Here is a 22,052-nt window from a genome sequence, read left to right as displayed (position 1 = left end):
ATTTCCACCAAAGCATAATATGAGGTCCTGTCGGACAAAAGGCAGTTTTCCCTGGATGGGGAGGCGAGAGCCTGGTGGTCACGGAAGATTCACCACACCTGCCAGTCTACCTTCCTTGCGTGTTCACCTTCTATCACATCTAGGTTGTATCTGCCCTCTCTGCATCTGACTGTGGACACTACTCTATAGGCTACATGAAGTCTTTGTCCGTGTGACGTGAGATCACCTCCCAAAGGGAAAGATGTAAGACACGAGCATGGCAATGTCACTGTGTTGTAGAAGGATGACCAAGCAGTGGGAGAAGAAAGTCAGGACCCCAAAGAGTGAGGACCCCTGCTGTAGACAGCTGCTTGTGACAGGGGTGGCTGGCTCCTGTGCCCTTGTCAGCCTGCAGACCAGCTCCTGCTCACCAGCTGGTGGGCCCATGCTGGCCTTCACCTGGGCCACAGCAAGGACACAGTGTGTAAAGGGGCTTGGCAGCTACATCCAGCTTCATGCCCAGAAGAAGCAATTCAGGGTTTTCCAATGACAGTTGGGAGTTTGTCTTTTCAAACTGTGGAATTCTCAAATATCTGCCATTCATGAAAAGAAAAGTTCTCAAATTTTATTATAAAACAGAACAATGACAGAATATAAGCTTACACATTAATATTTACATTATATTCAAAATATATTACAGCTTTAATTTATGAACAGAAATATCCTGCTTTTTCTTCTTTTTCTTTTCTGTTTTCTTTGCATCACTGATTTGCATTTTTACTTGATCTTGTAATTTAGAAAAGAATGCTTGAGATGACTTCAAGGCTTTGTCTTTACCTTCATCCTGCAATTAAAGACAGTAACACACTCACACTATAAAATGCGCTTGTAAGTTAAAAAAAAAGCCAAATGATTACAACAATGTATATGGAAATATAAATATCCATAAGTGGACAAGGAATTATGAAAACTCACATCAGTTTGCACAGAGGTTTTATATACGTTTTATGCTGCTGTGATATTCTTGTGACTTAAAGGAGGAGTGAGTAGGAAGAAAAACTCCTGCCAGGCCCCACGTCAGGGAGGGCCATGTGCTTTGGGCTGTTATTCCAGCCAGGCACCCACGGCCTCTCACTAGGCAGGTGGGTAGCGTCAGGTGGGTCTGACCCTCCGTGGATCGATGTCACCTACCACTTGCCACCAGTTTCCCCACACAGGCCCCGTTCTGCGGTTTTCCTTCCTGCATCCTTACCTTTAATAGCGAAGCTTTGCCTGCTTTGGTCAGCTGTTTTAATTTCTCTGAAGCTGCTGCCTTCGTGTATTTCCCGGCTTGATCTGGGTTGTTCTTTTCAAGCAGTTTTCTCCGCTTTTCCTTCTCCTTTAGTTTCATACGCTTCTGATACTTCTTTTTCCTCCGTTCTCGTTTCTTGTCTGTAGCTGTTTTCTCAGCAGCTGTTTTTACATCTCCAGCTTTATTTTTTTCCTATTAAAATAATCACCGGCACCCTAGTTGATCTAACTTAACACAACTCAGGAAATTAGAAGGGAAGCAAGTCCACAGAGCGTGGCCAATAGGCTGTGTATCTACAGCCAAGAGTGAGTACGCAGTACCTATCTGCACCCCAAAGAGCTTTGGTAGCTCAGTTCTTTAGGCCTGGAACTCATTCTTTGATGAAGCAGACTCTCACAGTGACAGTTCGGCTACATCAGCACATCACAAAGGCAGCCTGGAGAGCTAGGTTAGCAAGCTGACAGTCCCAGAAGCAAGCCCCCTTACAGCACTTAAGACTCCAGGGACAACCTCAGCGCCAAGCTGCTGATGACAGCCACTGGTGGCAGGAGGGGTTCCCCAAAATGGAAGGGAAATATCTATATACTGACGATCGATTTCCTCTCTTTTCTCCCCAGCTGCCAGCCTATCCTGCCAGGGCTGTCAACTGTAGAGGTGGCAAAGGTGCTAAAAGGGATGGGTATGGGTGCAGCAAAGTGAGGAGGGACGAAGAGCCATGTGCCAGGCCAGCTGGGAAGATGAGACCTGTTAGAAACCATCATTTCTTTTTACTGCATGAGCTTCAGTGTTCATGAGGTAGGGACTGCCTACACTTGGTATGTCCCACATCTTCTAATAACTCAAATGTTCTATTCTAGAAACTGATTCTATTATTGATAAGCATTAAATGAACAAAATAATGGGGGAAATGCTGATATTAAAGGACTACTAGTATATGAGCAACATAAACAATTTATTTTAAACCTAGTATCACTGATAGTATTCAAATTGGATTATAACAAGATATAGATATGGGATATTTACAAACAGCTTTTCTAATAATTCTATCTGTACCTCACAATATCTGATTATAGAAAACTGAACACTATTATTTGATTATACTTAAAACTCCAGGAAAATGACATTGAGTAGAGATCTAGCTATATACCAACTTATAAAAAAAACCTTAATGTTTCCACACTGGCTTTTTACCTTGACTTCCTCTGGGGCCAGGAGAGCTGCGTCACTAACGCTCACTGGGGCTACCTCCTCCATGGTTATGGCCGGCAGATTTGACACAACCTTAATCTCTGGAACAGGCTAGAAAAGAGACAACACATTTAATAGGAAGTCAGAAATGGTCCTAACACAAAATATTTGTATTGTGAACCTATTAAAGCATACTATACAAAATACTCTATGGAGATTATTTAAAATATGAGACGTGTTGACAGCAAAAATCTTAAGATAACTGGAATGATGGCAGTGTCAGTGGGCAACATGGGCTACCTAAGGAATTAATAATCTGCATGTTTTAGGAACTATTCTTTCTCATTACTACACCAAGAACCCTTATTTCTACACTTTTGCGGAACATTTCTGCCATATTCAACACCAGTTCTTTCACCTAATTTTACTAAATTATTCCCATCAGTAACAGATGTGGACATTTTCAAACATTCCTATCTAGTGTTAAATAAATCTATTGATATTTGTGAATATTACCTTGTCTTCAGTTATGGAAAAAAGGCCAGCAATAAGAAATATATACAAAAAGATGCAAGGAAAAATGCTTATAGGAATGAGTCAAAATAGACTACCTGATAAACAAATTTTGTCATCTTCCAGCTACTGAAAACATAACTTTATAAACAGAAATATGAAATGATACAGAACTCCTTTGGAAAACTAAAACAGTATCAAAATAAATCAAACCTATTAATTATAAAAAGGAGAAATGAATGCAATGCTCACCAGTCTTTTTTTTTTAATGTTTATTTTTCAGAGAGAGAGCGAGCGAGAGTGAGCACACGCGCACACTAGCGAGGGGCAGAGAGAGGGAGTCACAGAATCCGAAGCAGGCTTCAGACTCTGAGCTGTCAGCACAGAGCCCGACGCGGGGCTTGGACCCACAAACCGTGAGATCATGACCTGAGTTTAACCAACTGAGGAACCCAGGTGCCTTTTTTTTTTTTTGAAAGAACTTCCCAGGAAATTCAGAAATTACAACAGGTTTCATACTGATCAGAACACTACTGATTATTTACCTAATGCTTACACTAATGCTCTTTGTATCTAATTCTTGCACATCTCTGAGGGGCACCAGGGCACAGGGACAGGGACTCTGTTGGCTAGAAGAGAGTAAGAGATGGAAGTGTGGGGCACAGCAGGTGCCCTGGAGAGAACATGGCACTGAGACTCAGGAGAAAGGGGGCTCTACTACAGAGTGTGTCACTGATCCCTTTGCACACTCCTTTTTCTTACCACAGTCCTGTCCCTACCCCAGTTAACTGGACAGATGTGTGTCCCGGGAAATTTCAGAAAGAATAAAAAGGACATTTCACACAATGTCAGAGTGTTAAAGAAAAAATTTCTTCCACTGGACTACTGACTGTTCACTTACTTATTAGTAACGTTGTGTTCCATTCTGTAATTTAAAGAGAAACAGAGAAAACGGAGACAGCCCAGAAAAGAAAAAAAAAATTATGACTGGTCAATAGGGTTTATGGAGATTGTGAAATACCAAACTGAGTATGAAAAAAAGTTCCTATTAAAAGGAACATGTACCAAAAATTCTACATTTCTGAAGAGGAAAAAAGAAAGGCTTCTATATTGGCGCATGTAGCCCCAAATGCATTCTCTCCTTCTTTAATTCCCAAGATTCCACGGAATGTCTAATTCCCCATATCAGGCTCTGTGTTAGTGTGATGAACAGAGCAGGGAAACAGCAGTGAACAAAACACATTTGTGCTGGCTTGGAAACGAGTAGAGAACAATTAGCCATCAAGCAACGACGGTGATGGTGCTATGAGGGAAATGCGCAGAGCAGTGACGAATGCGGGAAGGAGATGGCACTCAGCCTGAGACCCCAGAGACAGGAAGGAGCCAACCATGGAAAGAAGGAAGCGCAGCCTAACAGGAGGAGGAAAGTCCAGCAGGAAGATGTGAGGAAGGAGGCACTCTGCTCACTGAAGGCACTGGAAGACCAGTGTGGCTGGGGGATAGCAAGCTATGGAGACTAGAGGGGTGAGAGGGAGCCAGATCACGTACGGTCTTGTAAGGCACAGGAAGGGATCATGTTCTTCATATTAGTAACTTTTTCACAGTAAGACCTGCTGGCCAAGAGGGGATGAAAATTCCTCTCTTCATTTATTCCACAGCCATACTTGGCACTTTGGTATCTAAAAATGGCTCCTGCCACCACAAACTTACTGTCATACAAATTATACCTTGATTAACCCAAAACAAAAAGCCAGGTGATAAAAGCAGACTGTCTTAGAAGACAAGATACTCACACAGGAAAAATCCCCTAACCATCAAAGAATCCGAAGGATTTTAGCGATTACCTCTTCTATACAGAGGAAAGGTGAAGCAATTTGTCTAATTCACAAAGCTAGTCAGGGGCAGATTCAGACTCAGGTTTCTGACATCTAGACTAGTCTCTGAGATTCATGACATCTCATTTCTAGGCAACACAAAGGGGCAATAGGTTGGCAAGTACTAAAAGGAAGGCATAGCACATTTTATGGGTTCACAGAGTGTAGTGAGTGGGAGAGGCAGCTCCAAAGAGTAAAGAGGCACTGAGTCAAGTGTGGTGAGAATCAGACAGACAGAGGTCGCTGGAGGTCTGGGCCTGGCACAGGGGGGCATGAGGTAATGGGGATAGCATGGACCCAGAGTTAGATCCAACCATTCCAACCTTTTTTTTTTTTTTTTTTTTAAATGTTTGTTTACTTTTGAAACAGAGAGAGAGAGAATGGGCGAGGAGCAGACAGAGGGAGACACAGAATCCAAAGCTGGCTCCAGGCTCTGAGCTGTTGGCACAGAGCTGGATACAGGGCTTGAACCCACTAACCATAATATCATGACCTGAAGTGAAATCAGATGCTTAACCAACTGAGCCCCCAGGCACCACCCACCCCCCCCACCCTAACCTCTTAAGCCTTGGTTTCCTGATCTGCAAAACAGAAAGAATAGCATCTACCTTAATGTTTTGTGGATCGAGTTAATGTGCAGGGACACTGACATCATCAAGATGGCAACACAAGTTGATCCCAACTTTAGTTGTCCTCACAAGACCAACTAGCAACTATCCATGGATTAGATAGCATTGTGAAAATCCCAGAACCCAAGGGTGAGGCTGAAGCAACCCCCTGGACCACAGAGACTGAGAAGGACTGCATTAGAAAGGTAGGACAGGCTACACTCTGACCATATCCCTCCCCCCAGCCGGCACAGCACCCCATTGTGAGAGACCACCTGGACCTAGGGTTTCTCCAGTGGGAAGAGAGCCTAAGTAGACCTGTAACTCCCCAGCATCGTAGGACACTTCTAGACAGGCCCAATCATGTTGGTGTCATAGGGATCACCAAAGTCTGTGGGGATTGACCACTGGGGATCAGACTAGGATGCAGAACAAGGGCAGGGCTTATAGCAATTAGTGCTTGGATCTTGGCAGACCAGGTTCCTCCTTGCAGCAGTGTCCAAGTAGAGATCCCAGCCAGCGGCCTTGACCATTTGTAGAGCCAAGCTGGTGCCCCTGTCTGGCTCCAAGAAGTATCTGCACCCCCGTGTTCACTGTAGCATTATTTACAATAGCAGGCCATGAAAACAATACAAGTGTTCATCAACAGATGAATGAATAAAGACAACATGCTATACACACACACACTGGAATACTATTTAGACATAAAGAGAAGGAAATACTGCCATTTGTGACAACACTGACGGACCCTGAGGGCATTATGCCAAGTGAGATAAGTCAAATGGAGAAAAGACAAATACTGTATGATCTTGTTAGGCAGGAAACTAGGCATGAGCAGCAGGAGGATGGACCTTCGACATCCAGATGGAGAGCTCTACTGGAGACCACCCAGGGACCACCACAACCCACCCCTCTAGCAGTGGGTCTGTGGTTACAACGTCCTGGCAGAGGAAGAGTTAAGTGTGTTGTGCATGTGGCACTTGTGCACAGAGCAGCCCCTTGTCCTTATTTGACCTATGTCTCCAGAACAGAAATAATGTTGTGGCTTCCTACCCTTGCAGGCATTTCAAATACATCTTGGGAAAAGACATGAGAATTTGGGTAATTATTATATAATCCTGGTCTGTCATTCAAATGTTGTGACCCTAGGGCCCACCCAAAAGAAAAAAAAGATCAAAGTCCACACTCAGGAGTTTCTGGGGCCTGTGTCTCTCTTGACTGGCAGGCTCCTCCTGTGGAGTATACTTGAATACAATTTTTCTATGCTTTACTTTTGTTTCACTGTAATTATTTACCATGGCAGCCAAGAGAACTGAGGCTTCTTCTTTCCTTTTCCATTTAACTTTGGGTAACAATCTCACTTAGATGTCTCTAAAAAAAATCCCCCAACTGATAGAGAACAGATGAGTGGCCACCAGGGGGTGGGGGAAATGGGTGTAGGTAGTCAAAAGGTACAAACTTCCAGTTATAAGAGAAGTTCTAGACAGAGTTAACAGTATTGTATATTTGAAAGTTGCTAAGAAAGTACATTATAAAAGCTCTCATCGTAAGAAATAAAACTGCAACTACACTGGGTGATGGATAACTAAACTTACCATGGCAATCATTTCACAATATACACATGCGGGTATTCTGTGCCCTTCCAAAGTTCATGTTAGGCCACTTTGCTTTTATAAAAGACCTAGATTAGTACCTGTTTTTGCTAACTGAAAGAAATCTGAAAAGAATTTTTACTTTTGTGAAAGCAAAAGTAGTGTTCAGCATCTGTTTTGCACTGAGCTCCCCTGCCCAGCTCCTTCTGCAGGAACCACACTCGGCATCTCAGCATCAGGCCACCAGAGCTTTAAACTGTGTCTGTGAGCATTTGTGTGCATCACCACGTGTTTGTGCATCCGTTACAAGACTGGTTCTGAAGTAACAGAAAAGCCTAGGAGAGGTTCTTTTTTGGGGTCTGAAAAGCTCAAAAACTTTTCCATTTAGTTCATGGTAATTGCTTCTTTGGTTTATCCATTTAGGCTTACGAAACGTTTCATAGGAACATTCTACTTTCTGATGATGGGGGAACCTCTATATCAAACCACTGTTGTACATCTTAAATATATACAATGTTATTTTATCTTTTAAGTTCATCTTTTTTTTTTTTTTTTTTTTTTGGGAGAGAGTGCAAGCAGGGTAGGGGCAGAGAGAGGGGGTGACAGAATCCCAAGCAGCCTTCTCGATGTCACTGCAGAGCCCGACATGGGGGCTCACGAACCGTGAAATTATGACCTGGGCTGAGATCAAGAGTTGGACGTTCAACCGACTGAGCCACCCAGGTACCACTATGTCTATTTTATCTTAATAAAATTGGGGAAAAGGGGTTCACATACATAAAGAACCTAATATGGTACATAGCAGGTATTCAGAAAATATTCAGCAGGTACAGACATCACAGGTCTCCAGACACACCACAGGATGAAAATACAACCCAAGACTGAACAACAAGAAAGAGTGAGTAATGAAGAGACCCTGTGGCTAAGATTTTAGGTCTGGCAAAGGCCCATCTGGTGATGAGGCTGGATCAGCAGAGGAAGCCAGAACTGTCCAGGACTAGATGTAAGCCTTCCTCAAGACAGGCCCTGCTTGTAATTTACAGGGAATGCCTATAGGTTTGTATCTAAAACCAAATAAAGTGCTAGCCTCACAAAAGCTCAAAGAGGAATTAAAGGCACATTTGTTCTGACTGCACATTGAAATGTTAACACACTTACCGGTTTAGGGATGAAGTGAAAGTTCGAGAGGGCATCCAATTTTAAGAAGAGGGAATCCATCATCTTCTGAATTTCTTTGTGCTCTGGATTTTCTTCTTCTGCTGTTTTATGCTTAGGAAATGAATTCAACAACATCAGATTAAGCAGCCTAATACAAATCACAGGGCAAAACCCTGAAGGTCAATAAGGGTGCTCCCCATTTCTCATCATCAAGGCTCCAAAAAAAACACTACAAGGCAGAATTCAAGTTCTCAATACCATGACGGTGCCAGCACTAGCCAAAGAAGAATGTGCTCTGCACTTCAGGAGCTGCAGCAATCACTACCTCTAAGATTCAGAACTTACAATTTAATTCCCTTGGTATTTATTTGTCAAGAACTAAGCCATTCCCACTAGGATGGCTATCATTAGGAAAAGGGAGGAGCGGATAACAAGTGGTGGTGAGGATGTCGAGGAACTGGAACCCTTGTGTGTGGCTGGTGACAATGTAAAATGGTGCCATCACAATGGAAATGAATCAGGCAGTTCCTCAAGAAGTTAAACAGAGAATTACCGTATGACCTAGCAACTCCCCGCTTAAGTAAATACCCCAGAGAATTAAAAAAGAGGTTCTCAGGGGCGCCTGGGTGGCTCAGTCTGTTAAGCGTCCGACTTCAGCTCAGGTCATGATCTCATGGTTTGTGAGTTCAAGCCCCATGTCGGGCTCTGTGCTGACAGCTGGGAGCCTGGACCCTGCTTTAGATTCTGTGTCTCCCTCTCTCTTTCTTCCCCTCCTCTGCTTGCACTCTGACTCTCTCTCAAAAATAAATAAACATTAAAAAAAAAAGGAATTAAAAAAAAAAAAGACGTTCTCAAACAAATACATGTAGCCATATGTTCAGAGCAGCACTATTCCCAACAGCCAAAAGGTAGAAACAGCCCAAATGCTCACAATCCCCTTTTCCTTCTGCCCATAATGCTTACTCTAAAAGGCTAAGGCTCTTTATTTTTTTATCAAGGCATAACAGAACAAAACAAAACCACACACACCAGAACAGGGAAGCCACTGGCTCTTTGCCTGCACCACCTTGATACCAGAGATGCATCCAGGTCTGTTTCTAATTCTGTCACCAGAGCCCACTTTCCAGCCACGTCCAGGCATTTGTCACTGCTTTAGTTTAACTTAACTCATTTTTTTATCCTCCACGTGTCATTTGCCTTATCCCAGATAATAATGGCTGTGAAATCATCTTTAAAAAAAAAATTTTTTTTAAACATTTATTCATTATTGAGACCCAGAGAGAGACAGCACGAGCATGGGAGGGGCAGAGAGAGGGGGAGACACAGAATCTGAAGCAGGCTCCAGGCTCTGAGCGGTCAGCACAGAGCCCGACGTGGGGCTGGCTGTGAAATCATCTATATACAACTAGAAGTTCATTCATGTGCTATTTATTATCACGTTGCCTATTACCTCTAGGACAGCTACCAAACTTCAGGAAATATTTATCATTATCCCCAGACTAACTCTTAATTGAATGGGTCTAGAATTAGCCTAAATTAAATCCATACTCAAAAACTTATGATTGACTACTGACTTCTGAGACCTCAATAAAACTGGTATTTACAGAGCTGGTACAGCTGTCCCATTACACATTTTTAACTCTCATGGTTACAAAATACTTTCTGTATTTACTGAATCCTCTCAAAGTAGTCGGGCAATGTTTAATAATATGTTCCTTCAACTACCACTTTGGGTTGCAGAGCAGCCAGGAAGAATTTTAATTCAAATCTTTCTAGATCTTCAACTTAAAAGCAGCATCAAGGGCACGGTTTGCTATTGCTGTGAAAGTGGCATTAATTAATCAAATGGCTTTTGCAAATAAAAAATACCATTTTACCCCCAAGTACATACTGACCACATTCTGAATAAATCGAATGTGGAAAAATAATCCAATCACTAACTGGTAATATAATATTACTGGAAATTACTGTGTCCTACTTAACCAGATAGTTTTTTTAAGAATCTAAGTGAAAACAAAACCAAAACCACATAACCCACCAGACCTAAACACGTGAATGAATTCACAGATAATGTTATACTGGTAACTTCTAAAGAATGAAAGAGAAGTGATTTTAAAATTGTGGGACTACTATAATAATTTCTAGAAAGTTAATAATTACCTTTGGAACAATCGGGTGAACAATGACTAACTGCAAAACAAGTTCCCCTACCCCCTCACATTCAGGGGTCATATTGTAACCTCTCTAACACACTGTCTCACACTTCAATGAGGTGAACCAAGAGCATAAGATTTGTTTCCTGACTTTCAGCCATCACAGTAGAACCAGAAGAGCCAGCTGTCTGCTTCTCTTACTTTAATAACAATGCCTTTGCCTTCGGGGAGTCCTCACCTGGTTGAGTTTGATGTATTCCTGTTCATAAATTTCAGCAAGACTCAATTTGCTCTTCTCATGGTCTAACGTTAAACGTTTTTTATATTCATATGCATCCTCCTTAGGTTTTTCTTTACGTACTACATCATCCCAAGCCTGAAATATGAAAGGCACAAGGACCATAAATTAACAAAATCTATCATTTCTTTCTAAGCTCACTTAAGACTCTTCCTCTGGAATATTTATTATCATTCCAGGGTAAGCAAATTGTAGCAAAAAGTAATTAATTTCAACATGTAAAATGACTATTCAAGTCACCAAACATAGGTATTATGAAAAATAAAGAGGGCATTACTTAAGTATTCTTTTTTGTTCTTGTTTTAAATGCACCTTTCTCCTCGTTACCACCTTTAATTCCACATTTCCCCATCAAGGCTTTGTTTACAAGTCAATACTTGAGTTTCTCATTTCATTTCAAATTTAAGGATACTCTGCATACAGTACCCACCCTTCAAACTCTTCGTATTTTGAGCAAACACTATACACATTTTAAAGCCATCTCTTATTGTACGTGTCATATGCCCAATTTTATTCTAAGTTTACAAAATAAAATCAATTCTTAAACAAAAACTTTGCTAGGTCTTTAACATTTGAAAAAAATAAACCCTTTGTCACACTGTGCCCAGATACTGTGTGCCAGATGAAAGGTCCCAAGTATGACCCTATCAAGTCAGAATCAGTCACCACACCTGTCATCCTCTACCAGTTTCACCGGGCGCCACCAGGCAGATGAGCAAGGCACAGGAAAGACTGGCAGTGGCTCTGGCTCCCCCTTCTCCTCAAGCACAAGGCTTTCCAGAGCTCTAGTGAAAGGCAGTGCCTCACACAACAAAAGAAAGATAGTGCAGACTTAAGCAGTAGTAGCCTTCAGTGTAGATTTAAGCTTTAAATGAAGAACTGATATAAACAAAATTTCTACGAAAACAATGAAGAGTGTTGGTCCTGCTCCCAAAATACTCATATGTTATTTCTAAAAATTCCAGTGAATTTTAAGTTCAGTTAAATTTCATTCTTACTGACCTGATCTCTTATCCTCTGCTTAATGATATCTTCCAGTTGAAGGGTGGTTTCCTCTGTAATCACAGGAGCTAAAGGAAACAGAACATGTACTCATGAGGTAGGTATACACTAGACCAGAGGTTCTCAAAGGGTAGTCCTTGAACCAGCAGCATCAACACCTGGGAACTTGTTAGAAATGTGAATTCTTAGGCTCTACTCCACACCACCTGAATCAGAAGGTGGGGGGAAAGGGCCACCTATCTGTGTTTAACTAGCCCTCTCATGCTCCCTCTAGTTTGAGAACCACAAAAGTAGAGTATATCCAGTAATCAGTGCTAACACTTTTAGTCCATGCACCTGGGTACTCACCCTCTTTTCCAATCTCTCTAGAACTAAATAAAATGGAAATTCATTTTGATTTCACAGATACAAGAAAGAGTTTGATGAGATGACCAGGGTTCCTGGCTAGAGTTCACAATTTCATCAGTAGAAAATGATACCAGGCATTGTATACAGATCACTAGCAGAAATGATTATGGATTTAGGCATGAATTAGCATAACAGTAATTCCTGGGTAAATTAATAGTACTGTGACTGTATAAGAGAATGTCCTATTTCTTAGAAGATACATGTAAATGTACTTAGGCATGAAGTGTCATAATATTGGTAAACTACTTTTAGATGATTCAGGGGAAAAAAGTACACACAGATAATCACATACATACATAGGGGAAGGAAAACAAATATGGCAAAATGTTAACGATTGGTGAATCCAGCTGAATAGCATATATGTGTTTGTTGTACTATTTTGTCAACTTTTCTGTATGTTTGCAACGTTTTAAAATAAAAAGTTGGGGGAAAAGAAATATCATTTCAAATCTTCCTATGAAATAAAGTCATAGAAAACACATGGAAACGAACATCTGCAGGAGCCCCATGGGCTCACGTACCCATGCGGACTGCATGGTCAAAGTGCAGAGTCTCTTCTAGAAGGCTGTTCTCTGGTCGCTTTTGAGCTGTCACTTCCCCTTGAAGCTGCCAAGGTTTTTTTTCCAACAGCTCTTTTTCTAAAGATGCAATTTTTTCATTCATCTAAGAAAGGAACAAAAAGTTATTACACATTTAGGAAACAAATCAGGCTTATAGCTGAATAAAAGCAACTACTTTAAAAGCACAAAAGCGGGGCGCCTGGGTGGCTCAGTCGGTTAAGCATCCGACTTCGGCTCAGGTCATGATCTCCCGGTCCATGAGTTTGAGCCCCGCGTCGGGCTCTGTGCTGACAGCTTAGAGCCTGGAGCCTGTTTCGGATTCTGTGTCTCCCTCTCTCTCTGACCCTCCCCCATTCATGCTCTGTCTCTCCCTGCCTCAAAAATAAATAAACGTTATAAAAAAAAAAAAGCGCAAAAGCAAGAAATATATTATTTCTCAATACATTTTTGTTTTTTCTTGCCACCATTTTATTATTAAGCCAACAGTAACTTCCTATTCTTAACACCTGAGGTGGGGTGAGGCACTGCAGATGACTTCTTTCCCTCATTGATTTGAAATGCCATGTTTATAACATACTAAATTCCCCCAGAAGATTCTGGACAGATTTCTGGGCTCTGTTCTAGTCAAATGATCTATCCATTCCCAAGCCACTATCAATTTTAACTATTAGAGCATTCCAAAATTAATTTTTATTTGAACATTAGACTTCACACCCCCAATCCAAATTATTTCTAACTTTTAGAAGACATCTATAACTTTTTATTTATTCATTTCTTAAAAAATTTTTTTTATGTTTTATTTTTTATATTTGAGAGAGAGAGAGACAGAGAGACAGTAGGGGAAGGGGAGAGAGAGAGAGACAGAATCTGAAGCAGGCTCCAGGCTCTAAGCCGCCAGAACAGAGACCAATGCGGGGCTTGAACTCACGAACCATGAGATCATGACCTGAGCTGAAGTCAGACACTCAACTGACTGAGCCACCCAGGCGCCCCTATTTTTTTTGTTAAGTTTATTTGAGAAAGAAGAGCATGTGCAAGCACAAATGGGGGAGGGGCAGAGAGAGGGAGGGAGAGAATCCCAATCAGGCTCCATGCTGTCAGGGCAGAGCCCAACACAGGGAACAATCTCACAAACCATGAGATCATTACCTGAGCCAAATGCTCAACCAACTAAGCCACCCAGGCAGCCCTATAATGACTTTACAGTGTAGAAAATGCCAGCCTGAAAGCTACCTTACTGAATTCCCTTGTTTTTCTAATTGCTTTCAGTTCATCTACTTAGGTTTTTCTGGTATCCTTTGCAAATATTAATGCTCATTTCAGTTTTCCTTACCTCGTATCTCTTTCTACTGTAGTTGCACTAACACTTCCACAAGGATGTTAAATAACAGTGGTAAAGGTAATAGTGGACATTTTGTCTTACTCTTCATTTTAAAGGGCTATTTCTAGAATTTTACCACTGAGCATGATGGCACCTTTTGGTTAAATGCATTTGTATTTCACTGCAGGTGAAAAAAAATTAAGGATGGATACTAAATTCCATCAAATGTCTTTTTTTAAGTTTATGTATTTTTGAGAGACAGAGAAAGAGCACATGTATGTGGGGGAGGGGGAGGGAGAGAATCCCAAGCAGGCTCCACAATGACCAATGACAGTGTAGAACTGGACATGGGGCTCAATCCCATGAACCTGGAGATCATGACCTGAGCTGAAATCAAGTCAGATGCTTAACTGAGCCAGCCAGGTGCCCACATCAAATGTCTTTTTGACATATATGGAGAGAACCATACAGTTTTCTCCTTATCCTGTTACAACCAAGAATTACGTTAATAGATTTCTTATTCCTAAATCAAGAAAATGAGGCCCATTTGGCTGTGGTGTTGTCAGTCTTTCATTATGCTATTTGGAATATTCACATCACTATTCATAAATGAAACTGTGTGTGTGCATGTGTTTTAATGTCAGGTTTGGGTATCACGTTATTAATAGCTTCACAAGAAAAAAAGTCTGGAAGCTTTACTTTTTGTACATGGAAATTGATTAAACAACATTACTTCTACTTCTTGAAAGTTTGATATAATTCCCCAATAAAACTAAACCTGCTTGTCTTTATCTTAGGGAGGATATAGGGAGGGAAAGACACTAACTCAATGAAATTTCTTATTTTGTTTCCTAGTGCTTCCCCACCTCCTCCTTTTTTTAAAAAAAAATATTTATTTATTTTTGGGAGAGTGTAAGTGGGGGAGGGGCAGAGAGAGGGGGACAGAGGATCCAAAGTAGGCTCTACGCTGACAAGCTGACAGCAGCAAGCCCAATGTGGGGTGTGAACCCATGAACAGCGAGATCATGATCACGATCTGAGCTAAAGTCAGACGCTCAACCAACTCAGCCACGAGGTACCGCCCCCCCCCCCCCCTTAAATCTATCTCTTTGGGGACAATCTGACAATCATAGATTTAACTCAGATTCTCTTTTGCTAATAATTCTTTTGATATCCTTGGTATATTTATTTGCCTATTCTCATTTCTAATTGCGTGATATAATTTTAAGGTGGTTAAATGACACAAATAACTGGAGCCAGGCTGTTATCTATTATTTGCAAATGACACTTCATTTGCCTGAAATCATGTCACAGGAGATAATTTTTATCAACTTTAGAAAATGTATTTGAGATGGCATTAATTAAAATTCAGGTATGTGGAGCCATCCACAGAGCATCTGAAAGAAGCAGTATCCTTAAGAGCAGCTGAAAGAGCTACAAAGAGAGGTTCACAAGACAGCTAATTAGGAAAAACATGCCACTAGGTATAAAGAAACCAGGGACAAAGGGAAAAAAAACAGCTTTTAACACAAACTAAAAGTCAAAGGGTGGGAAATGCAGCACTGATTTTTACAAATTAGCTACCTTCCACGTGGGCATCTGGATATGGTGTGCTGTAGGGAATAGCAGCAAGATTTTTGTTTTGTTTTTAAAAGATAATTAAGCATTCAGCCAAGAAAAACAGTGTACATCAGTTATCTGGGAGTCCCATAGCCCTGGTAAGTATATACAAAATTCCTTCAATTCTTAATCATTACCTTTTCCTGTCTTTTCTCAAAAGAGGATTTAACTTCATCAGAATCCTTCTGTACATTTAAGATATTTGTATCCTCATTTTCCTCATCATCTGGCAAAGCAAAGGTCACTCTTTTTGAGGTTTCTTTATGTTGTTTACTGTCTTCACTTTCTTCAAAGTCATCATCTTCATCCCTATAAATACCAAAACACTTATGAAAAACAATAATACACCACTTTTCATTAGGAAAACAAAACTTATTGTCTAGTAATTTAAATTCTTTTGTATACCTAATGCAAATATATATTCAGAATTCCAAAGTCATTCAGTTATTAAGGACCAGAAGGTATTATTTCAGTGAAATAGAACAAAAAGTGTACAATATATAGAAAATATTCCTCAATCTATAGTACAAACTTATCTCACAAAAATAACAGTAAGGTATTTTTATTGGCACAAAAAGCAAATAAATAAAGATCTGATTGCCGGTGATATTTATCTTCATTAGATGATCTCTAATGACTCTTTAAATTCAGAGACTTTCTTCTGGCTACCCTGAGACTATCTGATGTTAGAGAATATAGCTTCTTAGGATAAACATATTTGACAACTATGAGTACATACATATAATTGGACAGTTCTAGCTTACAATGTAAGGGACTCAAACTACTCACGTTTCAGAAATGCTTTCTTCTTCTTCTTCTTCTTCTTCTTCAGCAATTTCCTCGTCTTCTTCCTTTGGATCCAGTTCATCATCATGAACACTTGCTAGATCTTCATCACTTTCAACTGGATCAAAGAAGTCTTTGTATTTCAGGTTTCTGGAACTTTTACCTGACTAAAATGAAAAGACTTTTCAAACTTCTGACTAAGAAGAGAAAAACACATTAAATCATGCATATATGTGTATGCATATTTTTTTTAAAGACTTTTTTTTTTAACGTTTATTTTCGAGAGTGGGGGGGGAGGGAGGCAGGGAGGGAGGGAGAGGGAGGGAGGGGGAGAGAGGGGGAGGGGGAGAGAAGGGGAGAGAGAGAGAGAGAAGGGGGGTGGGGGGAGACACAGAATCCAAAGCAGGCTCCAGGCTCTGAGCTGTCAGCACAGAGCCTGACGCGGGGCTCAAACTCACAAACCGTGAGATCGTGACCTGAGCCGAAGTCAGACACTTAACCAACTGAGCTACCCAGCCCCTGTGTATGCATGTTTTATAAGGAAAACTGGCAACTACAACACTACTATAAAACTGAAAGAACTACTAGACCATAACAAACTGGAAGGAAGTATTGATTCATTGTAACTGAAGACAGAGCACAATATTCCTATCTCTAAATCTTCTAACTATAATTATTTCCAAGATATCTCAGCTTAAAGTAAACAGATGCCTTCCTTTCACTTATTATCATTTTTAGTGTTTGGTGAAAATATGTTTAAGGGAAATTCTGAATACCTCTAACATGTGTGGTTATGGTTGTGAAGCTACAAAAGAAATATTTTGTGATAAGCTTTGGTTTAATTTTTCCAGTCCAGTTTTCAACAGATCTAAATACTTCACTCGTGCCCTGATGAGTTTTGAGGTATTTGAAACCTCTTCTCAAGAAACAGAACAAAATCTCATATGAGGTAGAAAGTCCTCTTTCTCTCCTCTCCCAAGACTTTACCTTAGGTTTTTGACTTCCAAGCAGTTCTCTTTCATCTTCATCAGAATTGACGTCTTCAAAAAAATCAATATCTTCCTCCTCATCACCTTTTTGTTCCTCTTCTTTTTCCATGTTTTCTAAAAAGGTCTCCATTTCAGATAGTTTGAAAAATTTATCATCTACTATGGACTTCTCTCTTGGTTTCCTAGGCACTTTGTCTTGCACCTTGCTTTGCTCCTCCAATTTGCTGATATCAAAATCAAGATCAGAATCTTCATCACTGAAAACTGGACTTTTCCTCAGATCAATTGTGCTTGAGTTTTTCGTTTTCTCATCCCCTGCAGGATCATCACCACTCAGGTCGGCCACTTCCTCCTCCTCCAAATCTTGTTCGAGGGCCTCCCGGCCATCAGCCTCCACCTCTGAGCCATCCTCTTCACACTCCTGCTCTTCATTCTCTGGAAAAAGACTGATGTCTTCGTCTTTAATGGTTTTACTAACTGCATCCTGGAAGTGTTGTAAAATTGGTTCATTTTGCAATTCTAGTTGTTGCCAAATCTGCTCATCATCAAAATTCTCTATCACCAGTTTTTTTAAAGGACTTCCGTGGATTCTGCCATTCTCTAGTGTTTTGTTAAAATCATAAAGTACTTTTGTTAATGAAGTGAACTTTGATGCCAATTCATCTTGAATCCTATTAAGGGGGCATGGGGAGGAAGTTTAAAGAGATTTATAATTATAGATAATAATCTCACAGCACTGTGAATTAGACAAAAAAAGCCCAACTCTTGTGCAAAACCAAACTTGAATGAAATATCAATCTTAAGTATAGATCCTGGCTCCCAAGAGTGTATTATCTTGCAGATGAGCCACATTAATATATAAAAAAGAGTCAGCTAAGTGTCTGTGAATCTGCTGTATGGATTTTAGACAGGGAAACTACTACACACCTCTTTGCCTCAAGATATATAGTGAATCTTAGTCTTAAAAAGCTCAACTCTGCTATGTTATATGCCACTCCATCATTCAGTCAGCCAATGGTCAAAACTTGCTTTGGCAAGAGTGTCAGAGACTACCTCTCTGAAGATGTGACGTCTGAGACGACACCTGTACATAAGGAGATAGTCTTTCAAAGCTCTGGAAACATTATCTTCTAACTAGAGGAAAAAGTGAGAATAAATTTCCTAAGATGGAAATGAGCGTGGTGAGTCTGAGGAACAAAAATGCCAGCATAGATGGAGTGTGATGAAGGAGGCAGAAGGTTAGGGAGGTAGATGGGAGGTGAATCGGAGGTGAATTGTTCAGGGCTCAGAGGTAAGAGTTTGCCATTTTAAGTATAAAGAGAAGCCATCAGAAGAATTTAAGCAGAGAAGCAAAATGATAGAATTTACACTCTGGAAAGACGGCCAGTAGAGGAAACGTTACAGAAGTACAGTGATTAGGTTGACAGCCATCCAGGCAACGGATGATGAAGAACTGTGCAGGGGTTAGGGGAGCAGATTCTGTGAGAAGCAGTCGAATTCAGAATACAGTCTGGAGACAGCACCGACAGAATTGGCTGATGAATTATATGTAGAAATGAGAAAAAAGGAAGATAGCAAAGAAGTCGCTTAGTTATATGTCTGAACAACAGAAAAAATAGAGCTGCCGTTTGCTGAGATAGGGGAGGCAGGGTGGAGCATGGGGAAAAAGTATCACGGAGGGCACTGTACAGGAAATTAAATAGAAACAACAGCTCATTTTGCACATATTAAATTTGAGATGCTGAAAGAATATGTGGCTGTAGTTGCTGTGAGCCTGAAGCTGAAGGGAAAGGTCGGGTTTGAAATACAAATCTGAGAGCCATACTTTCATACAACGTATTTTAAGTCCTTCAACACAATACAAAGAGCTTATGCTGGCAAGAGATATGAAAGACAGTCCTAATTCTCAAGAAGTGGAGGTGGACAGGCAAGCGACAAACTTAATACTTCCAATGAAGGATATGGATAAGTAAGCACTGGGTGGATTGAGAGCATATTGGAGAAAAGAGCAACCAACCTAGGGTGCACGCGCCTGTGTGTAAAGAGTCGGGGGGTGCGTTAAGACTCAATGGAAGCCTCTGGGCATTAATAACTGAGCTTAGTTTGGTTAGCACACGACTCGGAAATCTGCACTGTACAGCTTTCAACAAGTTTAAAATTTTTGATAGGCTAAGTGTGCGTCAAGTAAATGAAATTTGGGAAAAAGAGGTGTACGCTTCCCTTTATCTTCCCCCTACTCCAGAATTCGCTGGGGGCCATGAGTCCGCACCCACGCTGAGACCCGGGCTTCACCCACAGTCCGGCTCTGCTCACTTACGTGAGGAAGCACTCTGGCCGACCGGTGGCTTTACCAACCTCCTTCAGACACCGCTCCAGGGTTCGTCGACGCCAGACCCGCGGGGCCATTGCTGTCTGCAACTCTCCACACAGCGCCGCATGTAAAGGGAAAGCGCTGCCCGGAAACCGCGCCACAAAGACGCGCCTCGCGCAGCCTAGACCCTGGAGGCGAAGGTTCCGTCGCTCAGAAGTTCCGGACCCACCCCCTGCCAGAGTCAGTGGCAGTGCAAGAACTTTCACTGGGCCATTGATCAGTTCTAGCGCTTTTGAACTTTCTCCAAACTTTCTGTTTTGTAGTCCTGAGGGGCTCATAGCGGTGACGCCTCCTCCGTTTAAGTTTCCTCTTTAGATACACTGGGGAGCTCGTCCGCCGCACCACAAGAACACACCGACGCTCGCCACGCCCCCCCCACCCCCCAATCATCGTATGCCCCGCCCCCGGTCGGGTTGCCCTGCCCCTCGCCCGAGCTCCTCTCCCACTCTGACGCACCTCGGGAAAGAGTGGGTCGCTTTCCAAAATGGCGAGCCTACTGAAGGCGGTGGCGGCTGTTTCGGGCGCAGTAGGTGAATACCTCGTGCGGCCGGGGTTCGCCGGGGGATGGGACGCGCGGGACGCGCAGGCCGGGGGCTGGAGGAGGCGGCGGGTGGCCAGAGCAGCCACATCCTCTGCACTGTCTCCCCCACCCCCCTAGGAGGCGCGTTCCGTGGTCTCTGTCTGCACCTGTGGGCAGGAGGTATATCCAAGGAATGTCTCCGGTTAACGTGGGGTTTCCGTATAGTATTTGATTTTCACCGCCACCCTGGGAAGTGTGTGCAGTTGACGTTGCCCCTCTTTATAGGTGGCTCCCAAAGAGGCGAGGGAACCTGCCCAAGGGGACTGACAGCAAGGCCGGGACAGAAGTAGATGAGGTAAATGCAATAGGGACAGTGAGTTTTAGCTTTACAGTGCACCATAAGAGATTGGGGAGAAACTAGAAAGAAGGGCAAGTAGTTTTAAAAAACGTAAACTGAACTCCCACGTACTTCCAGTGTCCTGCTGGGAACACTTGGAGGTCAGTTGTGTAAATACCAAAGGAGTGTTTTTCCTTTCGTGAAGTAATATATTTACTATCTTGTATGTAAACAGGAAAGATAAAGGCAGACGGATCTGGAAGGTTGCTTGAGTCCTCTCCACCTCCATTAAAAAAAAAAAAAGCTGGATAGAATCAGTAATGACAGAAACTCAAGTTTTCTGACTCCCAGGCCACCCACTTTCTTCTCTTTCTCTTTTTCTTTTTTCTCCTTCATCAGAGGGCCACTATTTCCCTTAATCTGAAAGTCCCTGTTAGGAAGAGTGCCAAGTGGTAATGTTTCAGAGTTACTCCTGGACATTTGTCCTGAAGCCTTCAGCTTAGCAACCTTCAAGAAGTGTTCAAGGGGACGAATCTTTAATAATGTTAGGCCTCTCTGCTAGATAGTGCTGTGTCCAAACTTACAGTTCTAGTCTTCCTTTGAAGTCCCGTCTCAAACTGAAGCAGTTCTTTATCGATCACTGTAGTCTTTCTTACCAGCCACAACATTTCTTTTGCATTTATCATGGCAAGTCACCAGGGCTAAGTGATGAGCCACATACAAAGAAGTGCACCTTAATAGTTTTAATTGTCTCAGCACTTAGCAGTTTAAAGAGGTGATGTGTATACATGAAAAAATATTGTAACAGGCTGAGCACACCTTGTTGAAATGAATCTAATTAATAGGTGATTCTCAGGTTCTTACAATAACACACCTTCCTAGCCTGTCCTTCCTCTCCTTGGTAAAATACAAACAGTATCTTAGCTCACACACAATTGCAAGTAACCCTTTATAAAAAAAAACTCATAAGATAAAGAGTCATCTCTCATTATCTCTGAGAAAGCCATCTGGGGGCACCTGGGTGGCTGGATCAGTTGGTTGGGCGTCATAGTCTTGATTTCAGCTGAGGTCATGATCCAGGCTTGTGAGATCCAGCTCCCACACCCTGGACTCTGTCATGGTCTGGAGGGTTGTGTACTGCACTGTCATCCCCTCTGCACGCCCTGCACACTCTCAAGGCTTTCTGCCCCTGCCAGTGCCTGAATTCCCACTGCACACCATCAGTTGCCAATCGCCTGCTCCCTGCCTGCACTCTGGAGGGTAACAACCCTCAACCAGCTCTGGCCTGCCTAAACCCACCAACTTGTCTGCTATTTGCTGGCTGAATCATACCTTCTCCCATAAAGTCTGAACCCCTTCCAAGATTGTCCCTCAAGTATTCTTGCTCAGCTCTAAGTTATCACACAGAGTTTCCTTATATCTCACAGTTACTATTTTATCATAGTTAATCATTCCTTTTACCAGATTTTCCTTGTTTAACAATG

The 22,052-nt window shown here is 41.8% G+C and overlaps 2 protein-coding genes across 2 annotated transcripts in view; one reads left to right on the top strand and one right to left on the bottom strand.

Moving 5' to 3' along the window:
* Positions 1 to 587: 587 nt before the first annotated feature.
* On the bottom strand, positions 588 to 20,013 carry MPHOSPH10 (M-phase phosphoprotein 10). The gene is made up of 11 exons (XM_042941234.1): positions 19,658 to 20,013; positions 17,339 to 18,011; positions 16,355 to 16,518; positions 15,703 to 15,874; positions 12,586 to 12,727; positions 11,657 to 11,724; positions 10,595 to 10,732; positions 8,204 to 8,314; positions 2,462 to 2,569; positions 1,232 to 1,462; positions 588 to 823 (listed from the first exon to the last, which is right to left on the bottom strand). The coding sequence occupies exons 1-11, from the start codon at positions 19,987 to 19,989 to the stop codon at positions 674 to 676; spliced, it is 2,289 nt and encodes a 762-aa protein (XP_042797168.1). The 5' UTR covers positions 19,990 to 20,013; the 3' UTR covers positions 588 to 673.
* A 119-nt stretch (positions 20,014 to 20,132) lies between these two features.
* The window catches only part of MCEE (methylmalonyl-CoA epimerase), a 28,704-nt gene continuing 26,784 nt past the window's right edge, over positions 20,133 to 22,052 (top strand). The window contains exon 1 of the mRNA XM_042941222.1: positions 20,133 to 20,241. Coding sequence (XP_042797156.1) covers positions 20,196 to 20,241 — 46 coding nt within the window. The 5' untranslated portion in view covers positions 20,133 to 20,195. The remainder of the gene's footprint in view (positions 20,242 to 22,052) is intronic.

The sequence above is a fragment of the Panthera leo genome, chromosome B3 (assembly GCF_018350215.1).
Source record: "Panthera leo isolate Ple1 chromosome B3, P.leo_Ple1_pat1.1, whole genome shotgun sequence".
NCBI classification, from domain to species: domain Eukaryota; kingdom Metazoa; phylum Chordata; class Mammalia; order Carnivora; family Felidae; genus Panthera; species Panthera leo.
Note: the sequence above shows the minus strand (reverse complement) of the source record. Positions and strands in the feature narration are given on the sequence as shown.

What these genes read in the sequence shown, in the direction of transcription:
- MPHOSPH10 (XM_042941234.1), bottom strand. Translation starts at nt 19,989, where the DNA reads ATGAGCCCCTCAGGACTACAAAACAGAAAGTTTGGAGAAAGTTCAAAA. An exon ending in CGGCCAGAGTGCTTCCTCAC is followed by an intron (nt 18,012 to 19,657) that starts GTAAGTGAGCAG and finishes CCCCCTTAATAG; the next exon opens with GATTCAAGATGAATTGGCAT. An exon ending in TGGCCCCAGAGGAAGTCAAG is followed by an intron (nt 1,463 to 2,461) that starts GTAAAAAGCCAG and finishes TTATTTTAATAG; the next exon opens with GAAAAAAATAAAGCTGGAGA.